At 34.7% G+C, this 22,298-nt stretch overlaps 1 protein-coding gene across 3 annotated transcripts in view; it reads right to left on the minus strand.

The window, feature by feature from the left end:
* Positions 1-22,298, minus strand: part of LOC125679362 (activating signal cointegrator 1 complex subunit 2-like) — a 40,077-nt gene that overhangs the window by 1,582 nt on the left and 16,197 nt on the right. For all 3 annotated transcript variants that reach the window (XM_048918539.2, XM_056154180.1, XM_048918540.2), the window contains exons 5-12: positions 19,581-19,778; positions 18,701-19,119; positions 18,256-18,595; positions 17,693-17,797; positions 15,313-15,416; positions 9,790-9,912; positions 8,187-8,396; positions 6,906-6,978 (exon numbers count right to left, since the gene is read on the minus strand). In XM_048918539.2, coding sequence (XP_048774496.2) covers positions 6,906-6,978; positions 8,187-8,396; positions 9,790-9,912; positions 15,313-15,416; positions 17,693-17,797; positions 18,256-18,595; positions 18,701-19,119; positions 19,581-19,778 — 1,572 coding nt within the window. The remainder of the gene's footprint in view (positions 1-6,905; positions 6,979-8,186; positions 8,397-9,789; positions 9,913-15,312; positions 15,417-17,692; positions 17,798-18,255; positions 18,596-18,700; positions 19,120-19,580; positions 19,779-22,298) is intronic.

Genomic DNA, 22,298 nt, shown 5'->3' on the forward strand with positions numbered 1-22,298 from the left:
GCTGACAAATGACAGAAGCGCGGGCTCTCGAGAAATTTCCTAACAGTGTAATACGGTTAATTTATTCATGATGTCTATCTTAATATGTACGATATTGGATTGTAAGTTGTCCCTTATGCTGGAATCGAACTGGAAGCCGATGAAACTTTTGAAGCGCTATTCGATGCCACTATTTAGAGAACATTGATAGCATATGATTGATTGTTTGATTAGCCTATATATTGACTGAAGTCTCACTTGAGAATATTTCACTCACATGAAGACGTTACCATTGCCGGTGAAGGGCTGCAAAATTTTGGCCTATGCTCAGCGCTTATGGCACTGAGGGATCTTTATCGTGCCAAACCTGCTGTGACAAGGATCTCAGTTTTTGTAGTCCTATCTGAAGGACCGCCCCATTTATTCGCCTCTTACAACAAGCAAGGGGTACTGATCGATGACTATTTTAAACCGGACCGACAGTTAACGACAAATTCACAAAAGGTTTGGTGATGTCATATCAAAATTCAAGAAAATGCTCAGTGATGCAATGGATATTGCATTTGCAATGAATGTCAAAACTGGATGTGTCCCTAGCAATATGCATATCTCTGAATCGAAACTTAAATAAAATGCTTCAAAAAGACCTTATCAGTTAATGTTGCAAAGTACATGTATTAGGTATAAAGAAAATAAGTCTTTGAAACCTGAAATACTTCTCATTTTTTGTAAACTATATCAACAAAGTTGAAACATATTAAGTTTATGTGGTAAACAAATGATATCTGATGATTTTAGATCTTTATTTTTAGGCGCCCGCTTTTTAAAATCACACTTAATTCAATTAAAAATATTTATATTTCTTGTATTCGCTCGCCTCATAATTTTTATCTTCAAAATTAAAAATAATATTTGTAAAATAATTTCGCCCTCTCGCCTCACTTTTTCTGTTTGAAAATCCGAAGAACTATTTTACAAATTGGTGTGGCCTGATCGACTAATCTTATTTTACCGGTATTCCCCCAATGTATTTTATAACAGATCAAATTCTTAAACCTGCTCCAAAATCATGTACAATGTCACTGTATGTAGTTCTTGCACATTATTCTTTTCATTTCTAATTTCTATGTGTAATTGTGTCACTTACAGCTCACTTCAAATGTCATCCATCATGAAAGTTCTATCTAATTTAAATGCAAGTTTTTCAAAATCATAAAAATGATACTATTAACCTAACCTCTATAGGTCACATATTCATTCCAGGGTCAACAAGAGGTACTGTGAGCAATGCTCACTAAGAATACCCCCCGCTTACCCCAATCTCCCAAAGGGTGTTGGTAATAGGTATAAACTACCTCTTTTCTGAGTGTAAAAAACAAATGGCATGACAAACCGAACCATATTGCTACTTCGATGTCCAGTGCGCATGACCTTTGGACCCCAAAATCGATAGGGAACATCTTCATCCCATGGGTAGTCCATATGTATGATATGGTGACTGTAGGTGGAAAGGATAATGCTTTAGAGCCCGGAAACCATATTGCTACTTCAATATCCAGTGCGCTTGACTTTTGACCCCAAAATTGATAGGGAACATCTTCATCCCATGGGTAGTCCATATATATGATATGGTGACTGTAGGTGGAAAGGATAACGCTTTAGAGCCCGGAAACCATATTGCTACTTCAATGTCCAGTGCGCTTGACCTTTGACCTTTTGACCCCAAAATCGATAGGGAACATCTTCATCCCATGGGTAGTCCATATGTTTGATATGGTGACTGTAGGTGGAAAGGATAACGCTTTAGAGCCCGGAAACCATATTGCTACTTCAATGTCCAGTGCGCTTGACCTTTGACTTTTTGACCCCAAAATCGATAGGGAACATCTTCATCCCATGGGTAGTCCATATATATGATATGGTGACGGTAGATGGAAAGGATAATGCTTTAGAGCCCGGAAACCATTGCGTCTACAGACGGACGGACAACCCGATTCCAGTATACCCCCCCCCCCCCCCCCCCCACAACTTGTTGAGGGGGGTATAACAAGAAAAGAAAAGAAGGAAGGGCAAGTCATTCTGAGTTACATGTTCATGTTTTTGCTTTGTGATGCCAGTATATCTTTAATGAATGAATTTTATTAAAATCAGATCTTCGATCCGCTCACTTAGTTCACTACAAGGATATGCAGGGTCATGTTTGAGCAACCTTTTTGTTAGTCAATGAAATCGCTTCTGAAAAAATCTTTAGTGGTGTTCAGAAATTTAAAGTGTTTTTGTTTCATTGTATATAACACCCGGGGAATTGCTAAAGTATGAATTTCAAAGTTTATGAAGCTGTTGTGCTTTATGGAAACGACACCCATGGGCCACATTGCTCACCTGGGCCACCTTGGCTCTGCCGTTGTTCTAGGTCAGCACCAAAGTATAACAAGGTCTTGCCATAAAGAATATATATTCAAAAGTCTTACCTTAAATAGTTCAGGAGATTTAATGTTTCAGGTCATGTTTTTCTTAAATAGGTCAAATGATCAAACACCATAATACGTATCACAAGGTCTTGCCATAGAGAATCTCTACACAAAATATGAAAGCCCTACATAAAATAATGTCTGATATACATAATAGGTTATCTTTTCTTAGAAGTAGGTCAAACTCAGATTTCAAGGTCACACAGTCAGAAGACATGATATAAAAGGAAAGGTCTGCCTTAAAAAATTTATACACAAGATATGAAAGATCTCAAGTTCAGGACATATTGAAAAGGTAAGATTTTTATCAAAAGTTTCCAGGTCAAGGTCACGCACCACTGGATCACATGAAAGGTCTTGCTGTAAGGAATAAATGTACAAAATATGAAAGCCCTAGTTTAGATAGCTCAAGAGATATTTTTGAAGATATATCCTACATATATCAGCATATAAAACTTTGATCCCCTTTATGACCCCACCCTATTCCTGGGCAGCATGATTTTAACAAACTTGAATCTGCATTATGTTAGGCTTGGATTTCTTGAAAGAAACATAAATCGAAACTTAGACTCAAGGTTGAGATTTTACTAAAATTTTGACTGCTCAAATCCAAGCCAGGAAGCTTTCATGAAATTTTCAACATTTCTGACCCAGTGGTTTTTGAGAAGCTTTTTTATACATTTTCCCTATATATTTTCATGTAAAACTTTGATCACCTATTGTGGCCCCATCCTAACCCCTAGGGGCTATGAATTTAAGAAACTTGAATCTGCACTATATCAAGAAGCTTTCATGTAAATTTCAATTTTTCTGCCCCAGTGGTTCTTGAGAAGATCTTTAAATATTTCCCCTATTTATTTGCATGTAAATTGTGGTCCTATCCTATCCCTAGAGGCCATGATTTTAACAAACTTGAATCTGCACTATGTTAGGAAACTTTCATATAAATCTCAACTTTTCTGGCCCAGTGGTTCTTGAGAAGAAGATTTTAAAAGACTTTCCAATAGATTTGCATGTAAAACTTTGATCCCATCTTAACCCTAATGGCCATGATTTTAACAAACTTGAATCTACACTATGTTAGGAAGCTTTCATGTAAGGCCACGCCAATTTGTAATCTAGTTCGTCGGATTCGCCGCTTCTATTTGTAATAAATCCAAATTATAATATTATCAAAAAATAATACCCGCCCGCGTGTCCAAAAATATCTGCGTAAAATATTTTCGACTTTTTACAACAAGGGCACTTGTAAACGACCTTGATGCATGTGCCTGACAAATGACAGAATCGCGGGCTCTCGAAAAAATTCCTAACAGTGTAATACGGTGTTTTAAGTTATTCATGATATCTATCTTTTAAAATATGTACAATACTTCATAACACTGTAGTGGAAGTTGTTCCTTAAACTGCAATTGAACTGGAAGCCGAAGAAAATTTTAAAGCGCTATTCGATGCCACTCGTTAGAGAACATCAACAGCCTACGATTGATTGATTATATATTGTTTAAAGTATCTCTTGAGAATATTTCACTCACATGAAGACGTTACCATTGGCGGTGAAAGGCTGCAAAATTCAGGCCTATGCTCAGCACTTATGGCCATTGAGCAGGGCGGGATCTTTATCGTGCCACACTTGCTGTGACCACGGTCTCAGTTTTTGTAGTCTCATCCGAAGGACCGCCCCATTTATTCGCCTCTTACGACAAGCAAGGAATACTGAGGACTATTCTTAATCGAATCCACAGGCGCTTGGGTCATAATATATGAATACACATATAACCTTCTACATATTTAGATTATTTACATATGTGTAAGGTTAGATGTGTATTCATATATTATGACCCAAGCACCTGTGATCGGATCGACAGTTAACGACAAATTCACAAAAGATTTTTGGTGATTGTTGATTACGTGTGTTCTATTAAAATTCAGGAAAATACTAAAAGCGATACATTGGAGATTTCAAAATTGGACATGTTCCTAGCAATATGCTTAGATCTGAATCGAAAGTTTGTAGAAATGAAACTAAAATGAAATTTGTTAAAAAGATCTTATGAATTAATGTTGCAAAGTACATGTATTAGGTATTAAAGGGACTGGTTCACGATTTTTGAAAAAAATATTTTTCATTTTTGATGTTAAACATTAAAAATATAACTCATTTAATGTTGACAACCAAAATTTTGACCTTCTGAATGCAAGAATAAAAGCAATATTTTAGCCTTAAATCTGTGTTATGTAAACAAAGACTCGTGTCTTTCTATGTATACAAACAAACCAGTGAAATATTAATGTTGTAATATAAAGCATCTTAATTTTGCATAGTCACAAATTTTAACTTTTAGATGACACATTTTACCCAAAGAATGCTCAAAATGTGAAAGATATAATAAACCTAGATCAATATCCATTTCTTTTGAAGATTTCGTAAACAATAACATACCCACAATCTTTGTTTACAAAACAAATAATAAACTCTCTAAAATGAGCTTCTGTGATAATGTATAACCTTAATTTTTATGTGAAATCTTTTAAACACATTAGACAGTAGATTTAGATCATTAAAAGTAAAAAACAAAATTTTGGGGAAAATCGTGAATCAGTCCCTTTAAGAAAATGAAGTCTTTGAAACCTGAAATACTTCTTATTTAATGTAAACTATATCAACAAAGTTGAAAAATGTTAAGTTCCCGTGGTAAACAAATGATATCTGATGCTTTTAGATCTTTAATTTTAAGCGCTTACTTTTTAAAATCACACTTTATTACCCAAAAAACAACAGAAAGAATCTTGAATTTCATCTTTATTAATCTAATACTTAAAATTTTGCCTTTAGGGCTCATGCAGCTAGGTAATATAATACACAGTATTTATCAGCAGCACCAAAACAAGAAGACTCAAGTTATGACTGAGACAACATAGAAATTACTCTGTGGAATTGGATAAACTACAGGCTGAGAGCAAGTGAAACTTGCCTATATGAAACATGCTAACTAGCACCTGATACATGAAGGTTGAGGACAAGGAATGCTTGCCTATATGAGCTATGTCCACTAGCACCTGTGTAAGGAGCAGAGTAATCCTACCTGAGTAGAGCAATGCTTGCCCAGGATGCGATTGATAATTATCATAACAGGAGTACTCTGAAAGGATGCTGAATGATAAATGTATTCGCCCGCCTCATAATTTTTATCTCCAAAATAAAAATAATATTTGTAAAATCATTTCGCCCTCTCGCCTCACTTTTTTGTTTGAAAATTCGAAGAACTATTTTACAAATTGGTGTGGCCTTAATGAACTTTTCTAGCCCAGTGGTTCTTGAGAAGAAGATATTTATATGACGCACCCTATTTTCACATTTTTTGTAAATATCTCCCTTTTGAAGGGAGCATGACCCTTCAATTGAACAAACTTGAATCTCCTTCACCCAAGGATGCTTTAAAGTGCACAGTTTGTTTGAAATTGGAACGCTGGTTCTGTAGAAAAAGATTTCAAAAAATTGTCAAAGTATTTTCGCTATTTTTGCTATTATCTCCCCTTGGATAAGGGTGTTGCCCTTCATTTAAACAAACTTGAATCTCATTCACCAAAAGATGCTTTTTATCAAGTTTGGTTGAAATTGGCCCAGTGGTTCTGGAGAAGAAGCCAAAAATAAGAAAAGTTTACAGAAAGAAGGGCAACAGGTGATCAGAAAAGCTCACTTGAACTTTCAGCTCAGATGAGCTAATGTGTTGTGACAGTGCAGTAATAAGTCAATAGTAAATATCTTTACACCTATGCTAGCCAAGGATTTTGATCCAATACTCTCATCTTCACTCCTGGCAAACTTAGCCAGAATTTCCTATCCTTAGTAAACTGAATTTTAATAGATATGGACAAAAGTCTTTGCACCAATCAAAATTATCCAACATTTGACCACATGTAAGAGAATAACAAGAGGCCCATGGACCTTAACAGTCACCTGAGTATCACACAACATAAAACAGCAGTGTTGAGTGCAAATACCACAAGAGTGCATTTTTAAAATTCAGAACTCATGGGTGTCCTTGTGATAAAAATGGATGTTTAATTCTCCTAATTATGGACATAAGCAACCTCTGGGCCTCTTGGGTATCAATAAGATTTTTTAAAATGGAATATTTTAAAGGCTTTGATCATGTCCCTCAGCACACCGGGGACAATGTTGATCTCCTTATTCCACAGATATTATATGATAAATGATACCGCCAAGTAGCATTTGTTTATTAGTTGAAAATGTTCAGATATTACAACACAAACAAATGCACGATGATGGACAAAAACAAGTAGCAATAAAAATATATGCTTGACAAAGCAGAAAAGTGCATCCAAACTTTCCATAGCAAAGTTTTCATTGTTCTTGATGCAAAAGGCATTGTCATTTCTGATTAAGAATCTCATGGAAACCAGACTTTGAGAATTATAATTCATATTTACCTCTGAACTTTCCTCATTATAGTCAGCCTTATTATCTCGTCTAGCTGCCAAAACTCTTGGCACTGTAAATTGCCTGCAATAAATATGTAGCATGTTATATGCATGTATATCAATTGTTTGAAGACAAGAAAAATGGTACAGGTTTCATAAAACAATACTGAGGCTAATCTGAGTTATCACCCTTTGCCATGTCTTTCTCATCATCTCTTTGCCATTGTGACATCACATGTATGGGGTGAGTTGTGTGACTATTTCAAGATCTAGAACTGTACAAATACCTTATCTACATCAGATGCTGCCAGTGTTACAGTCAAACCTCATTATCTCGAACTCAATGGGGTTGAGAAAAAACTTTGAGATACCGGTATCTAAGGTTTCGAGATTTTGAGGTTAAAATACATAAAGAAAATGTAGTTTGGGACTTTTAACTCTCTTTGACTTACCAATATTTGAGATATCAATATCCAGGGTACCGAAGTTCAACTGTATTTTAATTCATCTTGATGGTTTTCACCACATAACCATATACATGTAGCCTACCATTTATTTCAGATTCATTTGGTAAAATTGAACTTTTAAAAAGACATATCAGATTCATTTGGTATAACTGAACTTAGTAAAGACATATCAGATTCATTTGGTATAACTGAACTTAGTAAAGACATATCAGATTCATTTGGTATAACTGAACTTAGTAAAGACAGTTTCTGGAATTAACCACAGTATCACACTGGTACACAATGTTTTAATCTGCCAGTCTTTCACAATGTACAACTAAAGGTCCATGGGCAACATCAATCAGCTTGGAAGTTGCATTTTCCTATGAAACGGCTCCTTCTAAATATATCACACATTTAATTACTCTAACCATTTTGGCCTCACCCTAGTACCAAAACCCCTACCCCTGGGATCATCAAATTCTCAATTCTGCTTACGGTTCAGGTGAGTTAAAAGTGTAGGGTACAATCTTTGGCATCATCTAGAAACAATGCAAGTCTATTTTCTGATTTCAGGTAATTTGTTCATTTTGAAATTCTTTAGACCTTGCCTCTACAACATCTAATGTAATTTAAGGGTAACCATGCTTTGCCTCCTTTACTTGTAATTTACAAGTCTACCATACTATTACCAAAGATTAAATTTCAATGTGGCCCACATAAAAAATTCTGAGCTCTGATACCATATTCATCCATGAAATCAGAGAAGCAGAAATGTTCATACCTGGGCCATCACATGACACTGCAGTAATAGAGCAGCAACGTTTAGAATTACAGCAGTTACCTTCTCTGTGACAGCTCATCAGCGGAATCATCATCATCAGCTCCAACATTGATAGTATCGTAAGTATCATCATACTCGTCATCATACATCTCTGATGTATCATCAGTCTCCACAACCTCCACATGAACCTGGTATCCGTACTTTTCTGTCAATTTTGGCTTCAGTGCTGCCATGTCTTCATCATACAGGTCCATCTTGTCAGTTTTCCCCCTAATTTGAAAGTGAATGTAATTACATAAATCTTAAATGATGTTCCTTTCAAAATTCACACCCACTTCAACAAGCCCATGGGCCTAAATAATGGCAGGGTTTTCATCTAGCCTTTACCTTTAGATGGTATCATGTAACTCCCCAAAAAAAGAAGAGGGGGTGTAACCCTTCTTAGGTTACAATGTATACATGACTAATTACTTATTATTATTACGTTGTTGGGCTTTCAGAAGAATAGAAAATTATAGTAGAGTACATAAAAAGTACTTTTGTTGAAGTTTATATTATACTATCTTATGTAGGGGTATTCTTCAATTGAGGGGAAATTTATCTAAAGGGGAAACAAAAGGAGAAAAATATCTTTTACTGGTAAAAAAAAAAGAGAGAAGGACCTTGAATGGTCACCTGAGTATCATACAGCAAAGTGTTGCATGGTGATCATACAAGGTCTGTGTAACAATTAAAGAATTCTTTCTAAAATAGTTTTATATTGCCAACAAGAGGCTCATGGGTCACATAGTTTACCTGAACTACTGCATTTTTACATAAAAATTTGCCTCCTGCACTTTTATGACCCCACTTTGAACCCAAGATCTTGGTTTGAACAAACTAGGTGTGAACTTAAATGTACACTACATGAGGATGTTTGTATATCATTTTACACTACATGAGGGTGTTTGTCATTTTACACTACACAGGATGTTTGTATATTATTTTACACTACATGAGGATGTTTGTATATCATTTTATACTACACAAGATGTTTGTATATCATTTTACACTACACAGAATGTTTATATGTCATTTTACACTACATATCATTTTGACAAACTGCACCCTTATGGTTCTTGAGAAGATTTTCATGTTCCTATGAAAAATTTAAACTCTTTAATGTGGCCCCTCGCTAGCCCCAGGGGTCATAGCGAGAACAAACATAAATCTATACTACATACGATCATGCATGCATAATGTTTTGACAAATTGCATGCTTGTGGGTCTTGAAAAGAGTTTCATGACAAGAACAAACTTCAGAAGTCAAAAATGTGAAATATTTACAAATTACAGACAGATGCGATAGACATATGGATGACATACAAAACTCGATTAAAAAACTTAACTTGAGCCGAAAGCTCAATAAACTAAAAATATCAAGATAACAATTCTCAGAGGTTATGACCCTGCTAAAGAGAAAAGTTGGGATAATTTGACTTTAATGAATATAGAGGGAAAAGTTGATCCAATTTAACAATAATACATGTATTTTGAAAAAGGAAAAACTTTGAGTCAGTTTAGAAGAACAGTTTCATTTTGGACCAATTTTGAGATTGGCTTTTTTGACTATACACTGGATCTGAAATGTATGATTGACAGAAAATAGATATGAATTAATTACCTTTTGCCTTTATGAACCCTGGACATGTCCACTTTATCTCTGCTGTATACATCAAATTCATCATGATCAAATATATTGGCTCTCTGGGCGATGACAGAGTCTTCAGGGGGTGTTGGTAGCTTTCTACAGAGACAATCAAAGTACAAGGACAACTAGACCAATCCTAGTGGGACTAATATCTCTAGTGGGGCACCCGTATTGAATATTACATAACTGAGTGCCAGAAAGTCACATACCTTTCAACATTATATCTGCCTTACAAGCTACACTAAAATTTTCTTTGACCTCGATTTACAAGGTTTTCTGTTTTCAATGTAAAACCTTACAGTAATTCATTATAAAGGCAAATTTTTCAAATAGAAGAATATCTTTTATTCTTCGGTTTCTTTTTCCATTAAGTCTTCTGTTTCCAATGGAAGACCTTTATACAGTGATTCTCCAGTTTATTTTATCTTTTTTCTTCCATAGAAGACTTTCTTATTCTACTGTTTGTTATTTTTAAGGTCTTTCACCTTCAACGAAAGATCTAGTGATTCTATTGTTTCTTCTGACCCCCCCCCCCCTTCGCCCATTTTGTACACATAAATTCTCAAGAATATTCATCAATTTCTTTGAAATTTTTAGTAAAAACATTTCTTCTATTGAAGACATTCCCTTATACAAAAATTTTGAAAAATTCACTTCCAGGCCAAATTATAAAATGTGATTTTGTCTGTGTTAGATTTCAAAAAACAGTTCAAAATCTGCATGATCATGAAACTTTTCCTCATGAAAGAACTCTAAATGTGTCATCACCTGGTTTTCAATCCTTAGATGTAAATGCATAATTAGAGCACAAAATATGATCACACCATACACTACATGTAAAACATTGGCACACATGCGTATGCTTTGATTTTGCATGTTGTTTTATCTCCCATTTGAGAATTATTCACTTATGTAGAGACATCATCAACTTTCGGTAAAGTGTCACAAATTATGACCTACGCATGGCACTTACAGCCATGCTCAAGGCCAAAGCAGTGAGGGACCTCCATTTTTTTACTGGTAATATCCTAAAGTCCGTGACTTTCACAATAAAGCCAGGTGCTTGGTAAAGGAACACTATTACCTATGTTAAAAGTTGTAAGGTTTGATGAGGTAGCGGAATTGAGAATGGAACCCAGACCTTGCAATTGCAAAGCAAGCACCCATACCACTAGGCTTCCCCAACTAGTACATGTATATTCCTCTGAAACCTATGTAAACTCATTAGTTAAGAAATGAATAATAGATCCAGCTATCTGTTATCAAATGACAGAGGTCCATAGTATTTGGAGTATAAAGTATCCACAAAATGAGGACAATTTTCCATATGAATGCCAGAGGAGTACATATCTCTAAATTGTCTTATTCTTTTTTATTATCATATAAGTAGAATTTTTAACGAGGAATTAATTTTGTTGAGATCGCTAAAATTGAATATCACTGATATTTATTCCATATCGGAGGTAATAGCTGTCTTTATTGAAACTATAAAGTTGCTAAAATCAGTTCTCACTAAATATATATACCCATAATTTATGGAACAAGAGGCCCACAGGCTTTATCAGTCACCTGAGTACTAGTTAAAAATATCACTAGTCCAAAGGGCTAAAAATCTATAAAAAAAAAATATAAAAAAAAAAAAATGTCCTGTTCTGAAAATATCTAAGCTAAATTATATTATTATACCTCAGTACGAGAATTCTATGCAACACATATTCTGATTGGTTTAGATAGTCACATGCCAGGGATGATAAAACATCATATCTCCCTCTCAAACATCATATCTCCCCATCATATTTCACCCCTTGGGCAGCCTCGTGCATTTCCATAAATTTAACGTCAATTAAGGTAAACAAAGTTTATTGTGAATCACAATAAGTCTGAGTAATTGCACTTTCATAGTTCATAATGCACAAAATATGCGGGTCTCTGATACACAGTTAAATTGCCTGGTTTTGGTATATACAAAAACAAGCAAGTAAATCAGCATTCAATGAGAATGGAAATACAAAAACTGGTTATCATATATCACTGAATTTCGTTGTTTGTACCTTCTATAACAAGTGGACAGCGCAGCGTTACCGTTAAGGCGATCTCAGCCACATACAATGTATAGATGAGCAGGCTCCAATTTCAAATGCATTTTTGTAGTCTTGCTTTGTTTCGGTATAATAAATAATTTATTGCATGATAGTGAGGGAGATTTGAAGATTTATTCACCCCAGAAAAATCATATTCGCCGTGGGCGTTGCCCTTGGGGAATATGATTTTTCTTGGGTGAATAAATCTTCTTATCATATAACTAATAAATAGTCTATTATAAAATCTGCGTAAAATCTAGAGAATGTTAGTGTTCAATATCCTGAGAATTTATTGAACGCTAACTTTGCATTGCGTAAATCGTGTGCCCGAAACATTCCGAGTAAGAGCGTTCAATATAGACCTTACCGTAACGACGTAAACAAGCCAAAATGACAGAAGACAGTCCTCCGAATCTGACAGAGCCGGTATTCGATATTTACTCAAACAAAATATTTTACTGTACATAAATTATGATGTCCCCATTCACAAAATCAGTTTGCTTCATGCATCAATGACAGGTTTAATATTGAACAGTTAAGAAATGCATGCTGATTATTGCACACTTTCACCTTACATGTAAGGTGCCAATATTGATGAATTCTCGTCTATTTTGGAGTATTTTGAGTGAAAAGGGATATAATTTAACAACTAAATACTTTAGCTATATAATAAAAGGGTTATTGAACTTATATTGGTGAATATTGGCACTCGTTGGCTGTCAAAATGCACTCGCAAGCTCGTGCATTTTGACAGCCAACTTGTGCCAATATTCACCAATATAAGTTCAATAACCCTATAATATCTCCTTCACTATCATGCAATAAATGTATAATATTCAGCAACATTATAAACATGGTGTGTTGACATTAATAGTCCCCTCCTAAGGCCTAAGGGGTGCAGGAGTCTAGAAAATTACAATTTATGTCCCCCTTGTTTCAAAGATGCTTCATTCGAAATTTGAAAGGAATTGAAATAGCAGTTATTAAGAAGTTAAAACAGTTCTATTTTGCACACATTTAATAACTGATCATTTTCGCCCCGCCCTGAGAACAAAACCTCTACCCCTGGGATCATTTAAATTTACAATTTTGGTAAACGACTACCTGATCTTCCTAAATATCCATTTTAGTATCAATAGTACTAAAGAAGATTTTATTTAAGTGTCTTACACATCAGCACTATATAACAAGTTAGGCCCTGCCCTGGGGTCAGAACCTCTACCCAAGCAACCATGGAATTTACAATTTTGGTAGAGGCCTTCATGCTCTATATCACTATGCATTTAGTTTATCTTACATATGTGTGGTTGTAGAGAAGAAGATTTTTGATAATTGGTCAATTTTGGGCAGTTTTTGCCCCGACATCGCAGGAGTCCTGAAATTTACAATTCATGTCCCATTTGTCGCGCAGATTCTTCATACCAAATTTGAAAACAATTGGAATGGTATTTATCAAGAAGAAGTAAAAAATGTCTATTGTTCACACATTGAATAACTGATCATTTTAGCCCCTCTCTAATACTAAAACCCCTACTCCTGAGATCATCAAAGAGGTATAGCACTTTTGCTGACGAAACGGCCGACTCAGAAATCTAAAGGGAAAACACCGGTTTCCAATAATAGATTGGCATGTTATTTTTAAATGTAAGGTGTTTCGTTAACTGCCGCAGTTTAGCATTACTGACATTTTTATGAGTCGTTCTTTAACCAATAAACCATGTTCCTGAGGAATGATGAACTGTACAATATTTTCATACGTGCATTCATATCACACAGCAACCCTTTTACATTTGGTATTACTTAGCTCACTGTCTTTTTCTGACATGGCTGCAGAACCTTTAATAGATTTCATCAGTTCATTTACCTTTGGTTGATAATTAGAGTGTTTAGCTTTGGCTAAATATCATATGACAGTTGCTACAATGTACATGAGTTTTTATATTTACTTTAAAGAAGTCAAACTGTATAACAGTTATTTTCCTCCCTTGACATATTTTTAGTTATTACATGCTGTGCATTTGTGCCCTTTTCTTGTAGTATTTGTTTAGCTTTTCGTCAGCCATATTACGGTTTGAAAATCCTGTGCACACAGGAACAGGTTAGTGTAAACAAACGGAACTAGTGATCTCTGAAAAAATTCCTTTTCTTTAAGTCGTAACTTGCAAATATTGGAAGTTATTTATGATGAAAATGACTAATATTTGTTATAGTATATGTATCACATTTATAACACCCTCCCTCAAAAAAACGACCCCCAAAAAATGTAAGCAAAAAAAAAAACAAAAAAAAAATTGGTAAAATATTGTACTTGAACTCAGAATCTGTGCTTTTAAGTGTAAGATTACTGAGCACCTAAACCACTAGGCCACCCAGGCATGTAAGATTAAAGGTGTAACGTTTGACAGGCTGCTAAATCTCAAGGTAAATTTTGAGAACGATTTTTGTCATATTTTAGCCATTTTCAACAAGAAGGCCACCTTAAACCAAATTTCCTCAAATGAACTTATGTACAGCCATACTCAAGTAAAACAATTTCAGTGTTTTATTTCTGGTTTAGGGTGGCCTTTTGCAACAGTTTGCAATTTTTTAGGCCCATTACGTTACATCTACTATATACTCTATATAATCACGGTGATGTTTATGCTTATCAAATAAAGATACTACCAACATATAGATATCTTTTTTGAGTAATTTGGGTAAACACAAGTATAAACTTACATTGTATAGCAGAATATTTGTAAAAAAAATGATATTCAAGAAAAAAGTATTTATGTAGGCGAAATTGCATACCAGGTGCGCTATACTTCTTTACAATTTTGGTAAAGGATTACCTGCTCCTTTTAAATATCCATTTATAATTTCAATTTAATATCAATAGCACTAAAAGAAGATTTTATTCAAATGTTTAACACATAAACATTATATACCAAGTTTGGCCCCACCCTGGGATTAGAACCCCTAGCCCAGGGATCATGAAATTTAAAATGGAATGGTAGTTATCAAGAAGAAGTTTAAAATGTTCACTTGTTAACGGACGACGACAGACGCAGACCGATTGCAATAGATCACCTAAGTTTACTCATGTAACCTAAAAATCGTTAAATTTATGCCAAAATACTCAATATACTGTACTTTAAATCTGTCCTGTCATTTACAGGTCATCATGAACTACAGATACAATGCCTTAACAGCTGACTTTCTGTATGCTTCTCATTTGTATATGGATTAACATTTGCATCCTTGCAGTGTTTCCACCATAGCTTCACACTTAACTATTACAATGAGGCAAGGCCCCTTACAGGACGAAATTGTACAATTACAAATCTCCACATTTCAACAAGAAAGTTTAAATAGAAGTGAATCAAATGTTTTGAGAATGTGTATCTGAGTATAATCTCTGGGTTACTGGTATTACCTGGGGAGTTGTCTGTCTATGGTTTGTAGAGAAGGTGGTAGTTTATCTTCTAGTACAAAGTTGATTACTTTCTCTATGTCATATGCAGTCTCCTCTAAACATATCTGAAATGTTTTCAAAAAATTAGGTCTTCAATAAGTGCATGTATCTATTGACTGTATGCAAGAACATCTAAGTAAAAGGATTAATAAGACTGAAATTTTAAGGTACACTGAAATACCCCAAATTATTAAACTACATTGTACATGTACTGTAAAGTATCGTGTATTGGGCAGGGATTTTCCCCTGGAAATTTTAATCCAGAAAGTGGGAGGTGCACACATTCCCTAGAATTAAGAGGATCATCCCTTTTTACTGGTCTATGCTCAGGTCACCAGTGACTGTTTTCTCTGTTTAAGTATTATGTAAATATCCTCAGAAGCTTAAAACACATTATTTGTGTGCTAAATACTGTACACGGAAATAACATGCAAATTAACATTCCATTAATAAATGAAGAAAAAAAAACATACTTTGAAAGCAAACTTTTAATATAATTTTCTTGTTTGTTTTTTGGTGTTACCCAGCATCTTTGTTTAAACCTGTAGTCGGCTTATCAAAACCTACTAAACAAGTACCCACATGACAGTTTGGCAGTAAATTAAAAGTACAGTCAGCAAGAGAAAAAAAAATTCATTCTGTCATTCTTTATAACTTACTATTTATTTATTCTGTATTCCAATCATTGAATCAGCAGCTGTTTAAGTTTGATTGGTAGTATAATTCATGAACAAAGGTAATATTGTCACAAAGTATAATATGCTTACAGACAGCAAAAAAAAATCGCTTCATACTTATAAACTATATTAAATAGTCAGTAATACGTGCATATTTCTACTTCGTGAATGCAAGCTTGCATAATTTTCCAAACTGCAACTTGGCCATACGCATCTTTGATGCGTTTTAGCTTTGAATGGCCGCAAAAGGTATTTAGTGTGATAATGACCTTGACCTTTGGATTTCAAAAGCAACATGAATCTTTAATGTCATCAGGATTTGAAGTCTGATAAACATGCACCAGCAAGTACATGTATAAAAGTTAGAGGCAAGGTCAAATCTACAGTATATAGTGAAAAAGAGACCTTGACCTTTGGACCTCAAAATAAATAGGAACCTTACTCTATTGGATGTGATCAAAATATGACAAGTCTGACAAAGATGCACCAAGTAGTATGAAAGTTAGAGACCGGACAAGCTCAAATCTATGGCATTTAGTGACAAAGAGACCTTGACCTTTGTCCTTTTAACCTCAGAATAAATAGGAACCTTCCTGTTTTGGATGTGATTACGATATGTAAGTTTCACAAAGATGCCCCTAGTAGTATGAAAGTTAGAGATCGGACAAGCTCAAATCTATGACATTTAGTGACAAAGTGACCTTGACCTTTGACCTTTTGACCTCAAAATAAATAGGAACCTTCCTCTTTTGGATGTGATCATGCTATGTAAGTCTCACAAAGATGCACCAAAAAGTATAAAAGTTAGAGACCGGACAAGCTAATTGTGGATGTCGCCCGCCCACCCACCCGCCCCACTGGACACCCATCCTTCGCCAATTTAAAAGCCGAGATTTGCTACACAACTCGGCTAAAAGAGAAATTCATCCCTCCTTCAAATATATTTCTTTAAATTAATTTGGTAGTACCAGAATTTACATTCTATCTGTTACTGTCATGTCAAAACAAAGGCTAGTTACTTTTAATTTTATTTTTGATATTTAAATATTAATCACAAATCAAATCAATTTAGATTTCATTTGTTTTGTCTTCTACCATCAGCTTACGATTAAATACAGAAGGGGTACTATGCTATCGAACCATACACAATATTATTGTGTATGGTCATTCAGTTTTAATGTTATAGATTAGAAATAAATTCACCAGTTCCAAGCAATTGATAAACATATCTACATAGATAACATATTTGATTATCTGAATATTTTATTATAAAAAGAATAAACACAAAAATGAACATACAATAAATACACAGCTTTCTGCTATTATTGTCATTATTGTGACACCATAATTTTGTTTTCAAATGCAAAAAAAAAAGAGAGAGAAAATTTTCATTTCATTTTATCTATCCTAGAGAATTTTGACTATAAAAATTCTGCACACCCATTTATTTGTAATTTTTCAGATAACTACATACTTGCATAGGGCTAACAATTTTTCAAGACTTTTTTCCAATATTGTGGATGCACACTATACATAAGTGCGCACTATACACGACACGTTACAGTATTATAAATCAATTTTTAAAATTTGATGAAGACACTCACGATTACTACAAAATGACTTGATTGTTCCAAATAATGACTGACAAAGCCAGGTTTACCAACCTCAATGAAGCCCTCTCCTAAGTCAGGCAACAAATCTTTTACTGATGCTATCATGGACTCCAGTTCCACTCCTGTTTTCCTTGGTGCACATGCTCCCATCGCATCCTATAGAATTAAATGCCTTTGACAAATTATGTTCAACCTTATCACATGTGGGACAACATGTACAAAGTAATGAATCATTAATTTTAGATGTTACATGCTTTTTCATCGGTTGAAAAATTACGCGCAATGATGCAGTTTTCCATCTTTTTGTTCGTGGAATACCTCCATCCAACAAAAAAATAATAAATTCTTCCTTAAATCATTCAAGACAGGTGCTAGGTGCCAAGACAGTTGATCTCATAAACAAGAAATATTCAGTTCAGTGTTATGGAAGAGAGAAAGATGATTCTGATCTTATTAAGCAATCTCAATCATTTTCTCATAAGGGAACTTTGAGAAATCCCTAAATGCATGGTATGATTTTTTAAGGAATAAATGTCATAGTCACAATACAAAGAGCTACACATTTATTCCTTATTCTTCATCATTAAAGCTAAGTTGTAAGTAACGTGAATTACGTAATTGTCCACATCGTTTGATGATTGAGCAGACAAGGCTACAGCCCCCGGAGTGGAATCATCCTTCAATGGTCCCGGAGATCCATCTGGAGAGGTTCTACCACCTCTTGTAGTTGCACCAGTGGGCTTCCTTCTCTTTCCGTAAGTGGCAAAGGCAGAACTGCAGGCATCCTGGATGTACTGGAGCCTTGTTTCATCAACATCACATGGGCACTGAATTATGATATCAGAGTAATCTTGGAAAGGATGACAGCTCTCAAAGTCTGCCAGAAATTGCCGTTCATTTAGCACAGCAGAGAACATCTGAATGAATCCTTCTATGTGACTATCTGGCGAGTCTCTGCAAGAAAAAATAACTATAATTCATGCAAGTGCAGATGGTTTTAATTTCTGGCATAAAAGGATTCAATCAGCTACTTAGATTCTCTTTAAAAAGTAAATGTACCTGTTTTCAAGAATACTCTCCAAAAAGCAATGAGTAATAATCAAGTGCACAGCCTTCATTAACGATTTCTTGGCCTGTGCAAGTTTTCTCTGCAGTAACTGCTTGTGATTGTAACTCTCAAATTCTTTACTCTTTACGGCAGCTAAAATAACTGGCACCAAATCATAAGATTCTGAGAGTTTGACTATGAAGCTAGCTTGCTGAAAAATGTGTGATGCTTTAGGATAGACTTCCAAAAAACTGGACAGAGTCACTCCAATATCTGCCAGATAAAAGATGAGATCTTGCAATTCTGGGGTATTGATATTTTCTACAATTTTCTCTCCTGTATCATTGGCACTGCTAAGCTTCAGTGGTGATTTTTTACCATCTCTTGATGATATTGGTAGGCCACATTTCCTTTTCATATCTTCAAATACCTATTAAAATTAAAAAAATTTACTACAAGTCACAGAATCAGACATTATTATAAACAGTGTAATTAAAGATCATAAAACATATTTCACTTTCAATGAATCTTCAATGAAACTGTATGTATGTTTTATCACTATAAAAATATGTCAAATTCCCAATTCATACATGTTTGATATATGCAAACTTACGTTTCTTTACCTGACGACTACAATTTCATGCACCAACCATAATATTTTTAGCAAAATATAAAAAATATTTTTTCATTTTTTCTTTTCTATCTTTCTTTTTCACACAGTGATATAACATTTCAATAAGGTACATATATATAATCATTGATTCCCAAAAGAAATGACAAAAGTAAGGAAACAGTTCTTATGCGTTTATCAAATTCAAATAGATCTACATGGCTATCTTCACTGACTGCAATATACTATTCAAATTCCTGCATACAAATTACATTACAAACCTGATACATTATTGGAATTACACAAGACAGATCTTCATTATACTTTGGCTGCTGACTAAAGATGTTTGCTATCATTTTTGACAGAAGCTGTCCATTTCCTTGGCCATACAGTACACATATGTCAAATAATTTTGGGATATCAAAGATGAAATTCTCATAAATAATCTCTCCAAAAACAGACGGTGTTATGAAGTGTTCCTGAAAAAAAAAAACGAGTTGATATAATGGTTTGCTTTTTTTTTAACTGAAAAAAAAGTTAACCATTATACAGCTAACAAACCCATTGTTCTGAAATAAAGAATATAAATTAATCAAAAGTACTGAATAGCACTAAAGCATATGAATTCTGGCATTTACATGAAATATGGCAACATTGAGAAGGTGTAATATTGGTATGTGGACACAGGGTTTTCTTTGAGTCCACTTACTATAAAGTTAGGTCTGGCCAGGTTTACAGATTTATCGGTCAGCTAAATGGTTTACGGTAATGGCTACAAGAATGAATTGACATTTATGCCTGTAATACATCAGGTTAGACTGATCCCCTATCTGATATATCATCAGGAGATAGCAGATAGGCAGATTTGTTTTCCAAGTCAGCTTATAAGTGGCCATTATCCAGAAATGCAAAAATGAAAGTAGAAATCCAACTGGAGACAAAAAAGAGAGCTGCAGCTATGCTTAGTGCTTTAACAAGAGTTGTCAGACAACAACATACCTCGCCAGGAAGCATGACTCTACTAAACCTACTGTTCAAAAGGTTAAAGTTTTTAAAAAAAAAATAGGTCAAAGTCCAAGGTTACTACGTCAAAAGTTTTGATACCATATCAAAGACCTGGTCATGAGGCATTTAAATATTAAATATCAAATCCCTATCCCCTTAGTTCAAAAGATATAGCCAAGGTTAATATTTTTGAAAAGTAGGTCAAAGTCTAAGGTCTGTAGTTCTGGTAACAAAAGAAATGTCTTTTAATGAGGCATCTATATTTGAAACCTCAAAGCCCTATCAATCTTGGTTCAAAACATATAACCCAGGTTAAAGTTTTTAATAAGTAGGTCAAAGTCCAAGGTCACTAGGTCAAAAGTCTTGGTACCACAACAAAGGTCTCTTCATGAGGAATCAATATGTGAAATATCAAACCCCTATCCCCATTGGTTTGAAAGATATAGCATGGGTTAAAGATTTTAAAAAGTAGGTCAAAGTCCACAGTAAAGGTCACTAGGTCAAAACTCTTGGTACCGAAACAAAGGTCACTTCATGAGGCATCTAAAACCCTATCCCCCTTGGTTAAAAAAATACAGCCCAAGTTAATTTTTTCCCCCTTAAGTTTGACACTGATGCTGACGCCAACACCGGGGTCATGACAATTGCTCTCCGGACAGTCGTCCTGGCCAGCTAAAAAGGTGCAAGGGTACAAATTTATAGCTGGAAAAATTTATTTGAGTCTTGGGGGAAGGTGAGTGATGATGGTGGGGTGGTGTATAACAATAAGTTTTATACCTTTAAATTTGTATTTCCCACATCAGGTACCTGTGTCCTACATGTACAGTTTGTATACCCAGAAGTCCTTGTTACTTAGCTCAGCCAACCAGTACAATGGTAGCTATTTGCTGCAACTGACACATTTTATTTGAGACAGCCATGACTTTGGCACGGAGAGAGGTCTGTGGTAGGTATCTAAATCCTTTTTAAACTTGACTAGCTCTCATCATTCTACCTGGCAGTCTATATGCGTGCTCAGGTACAACGATTAGCGAGGGTGATTATACGAATGTTGTAAACTTACTTTTGTTACATTAGGAGGAAATGTTTTACCCATTTAAGTTTTTAGTGACTGGAAGGTGAGAGCATGGTGTGTCATGTTGGAAATAATTTGGTGTGACTTAATCATAACTGGTAACCATTAAAGATATGTTTTAATTTTGCTTTAATTATATTTATAAATTGCCAAACAAATTTGTCTTGCTTTGCAGTAATAAAACATGTCACTTAAGGATATGGGGGACGATGATCACGTGATGGTTGCGAATTTATTATAAATTTAGAACCGGACGCAGCGTAGTTAAAGCTTCCCGAGAAAAATCACAATGCTGTACAGACACACTATATGACGTCATAATAAAAAAGTACGTCACGACGTTGTATCGCTGGGAAAATGTCATCATATTTTGTCATAATTTGCTACCGCTGTCAAGTGTCATGTGTAAATGTGTTGATTGAATTCTTGTCAAATGCTAATTTTTATTTTATTTCATAATGATTACAAGTCTCTTTTTCATATACATTGCATATATTATTATTATATATATGTATAGTATGCGCCACAGTAATTTTGATAGTATAGCCTATAAGTCACCGAAATCGCTCTTACATGTATGCACATACAATTTGCTTCTCTGGACATTTACAAAAAGAAAGTCAACTGTCTGTAAACAATGACTCAGTGCAAGTATAAGTTGATGATCGTTTGTTGATATTTACTATAGAAGTGTGAAACTAGAACTGGACACACATTTCTCCGAATCATGCTTGGGAAACGTAAGAACTAGTCAGGTGCTTTTATAATCGATCTTTGTTTGCGAAAAATACCCCACCCCCCCCTTATGACGACAATCGTTACTTTTGGTCAAATATTAACGTCCATACTAGGAATGTTTAATTTTTGCAAGCATTTTCATGTAAATATAAGTACGCTTTATCTCTCAAACTATTTCATA

This window comes from Ostrea edulis, chromosome 2 (assembly GCF_947568905.1).
Source record: "Ostrea edulis chromosome 2, xbOstEdul1.1, whole genome shotgun sequence".
Lineage (NCBI taxonomy): Eukaryota > Metazoa > Mollusca > Bivalvia > Ostreida > Ostreidae > Ostrea > Ostrea edulis.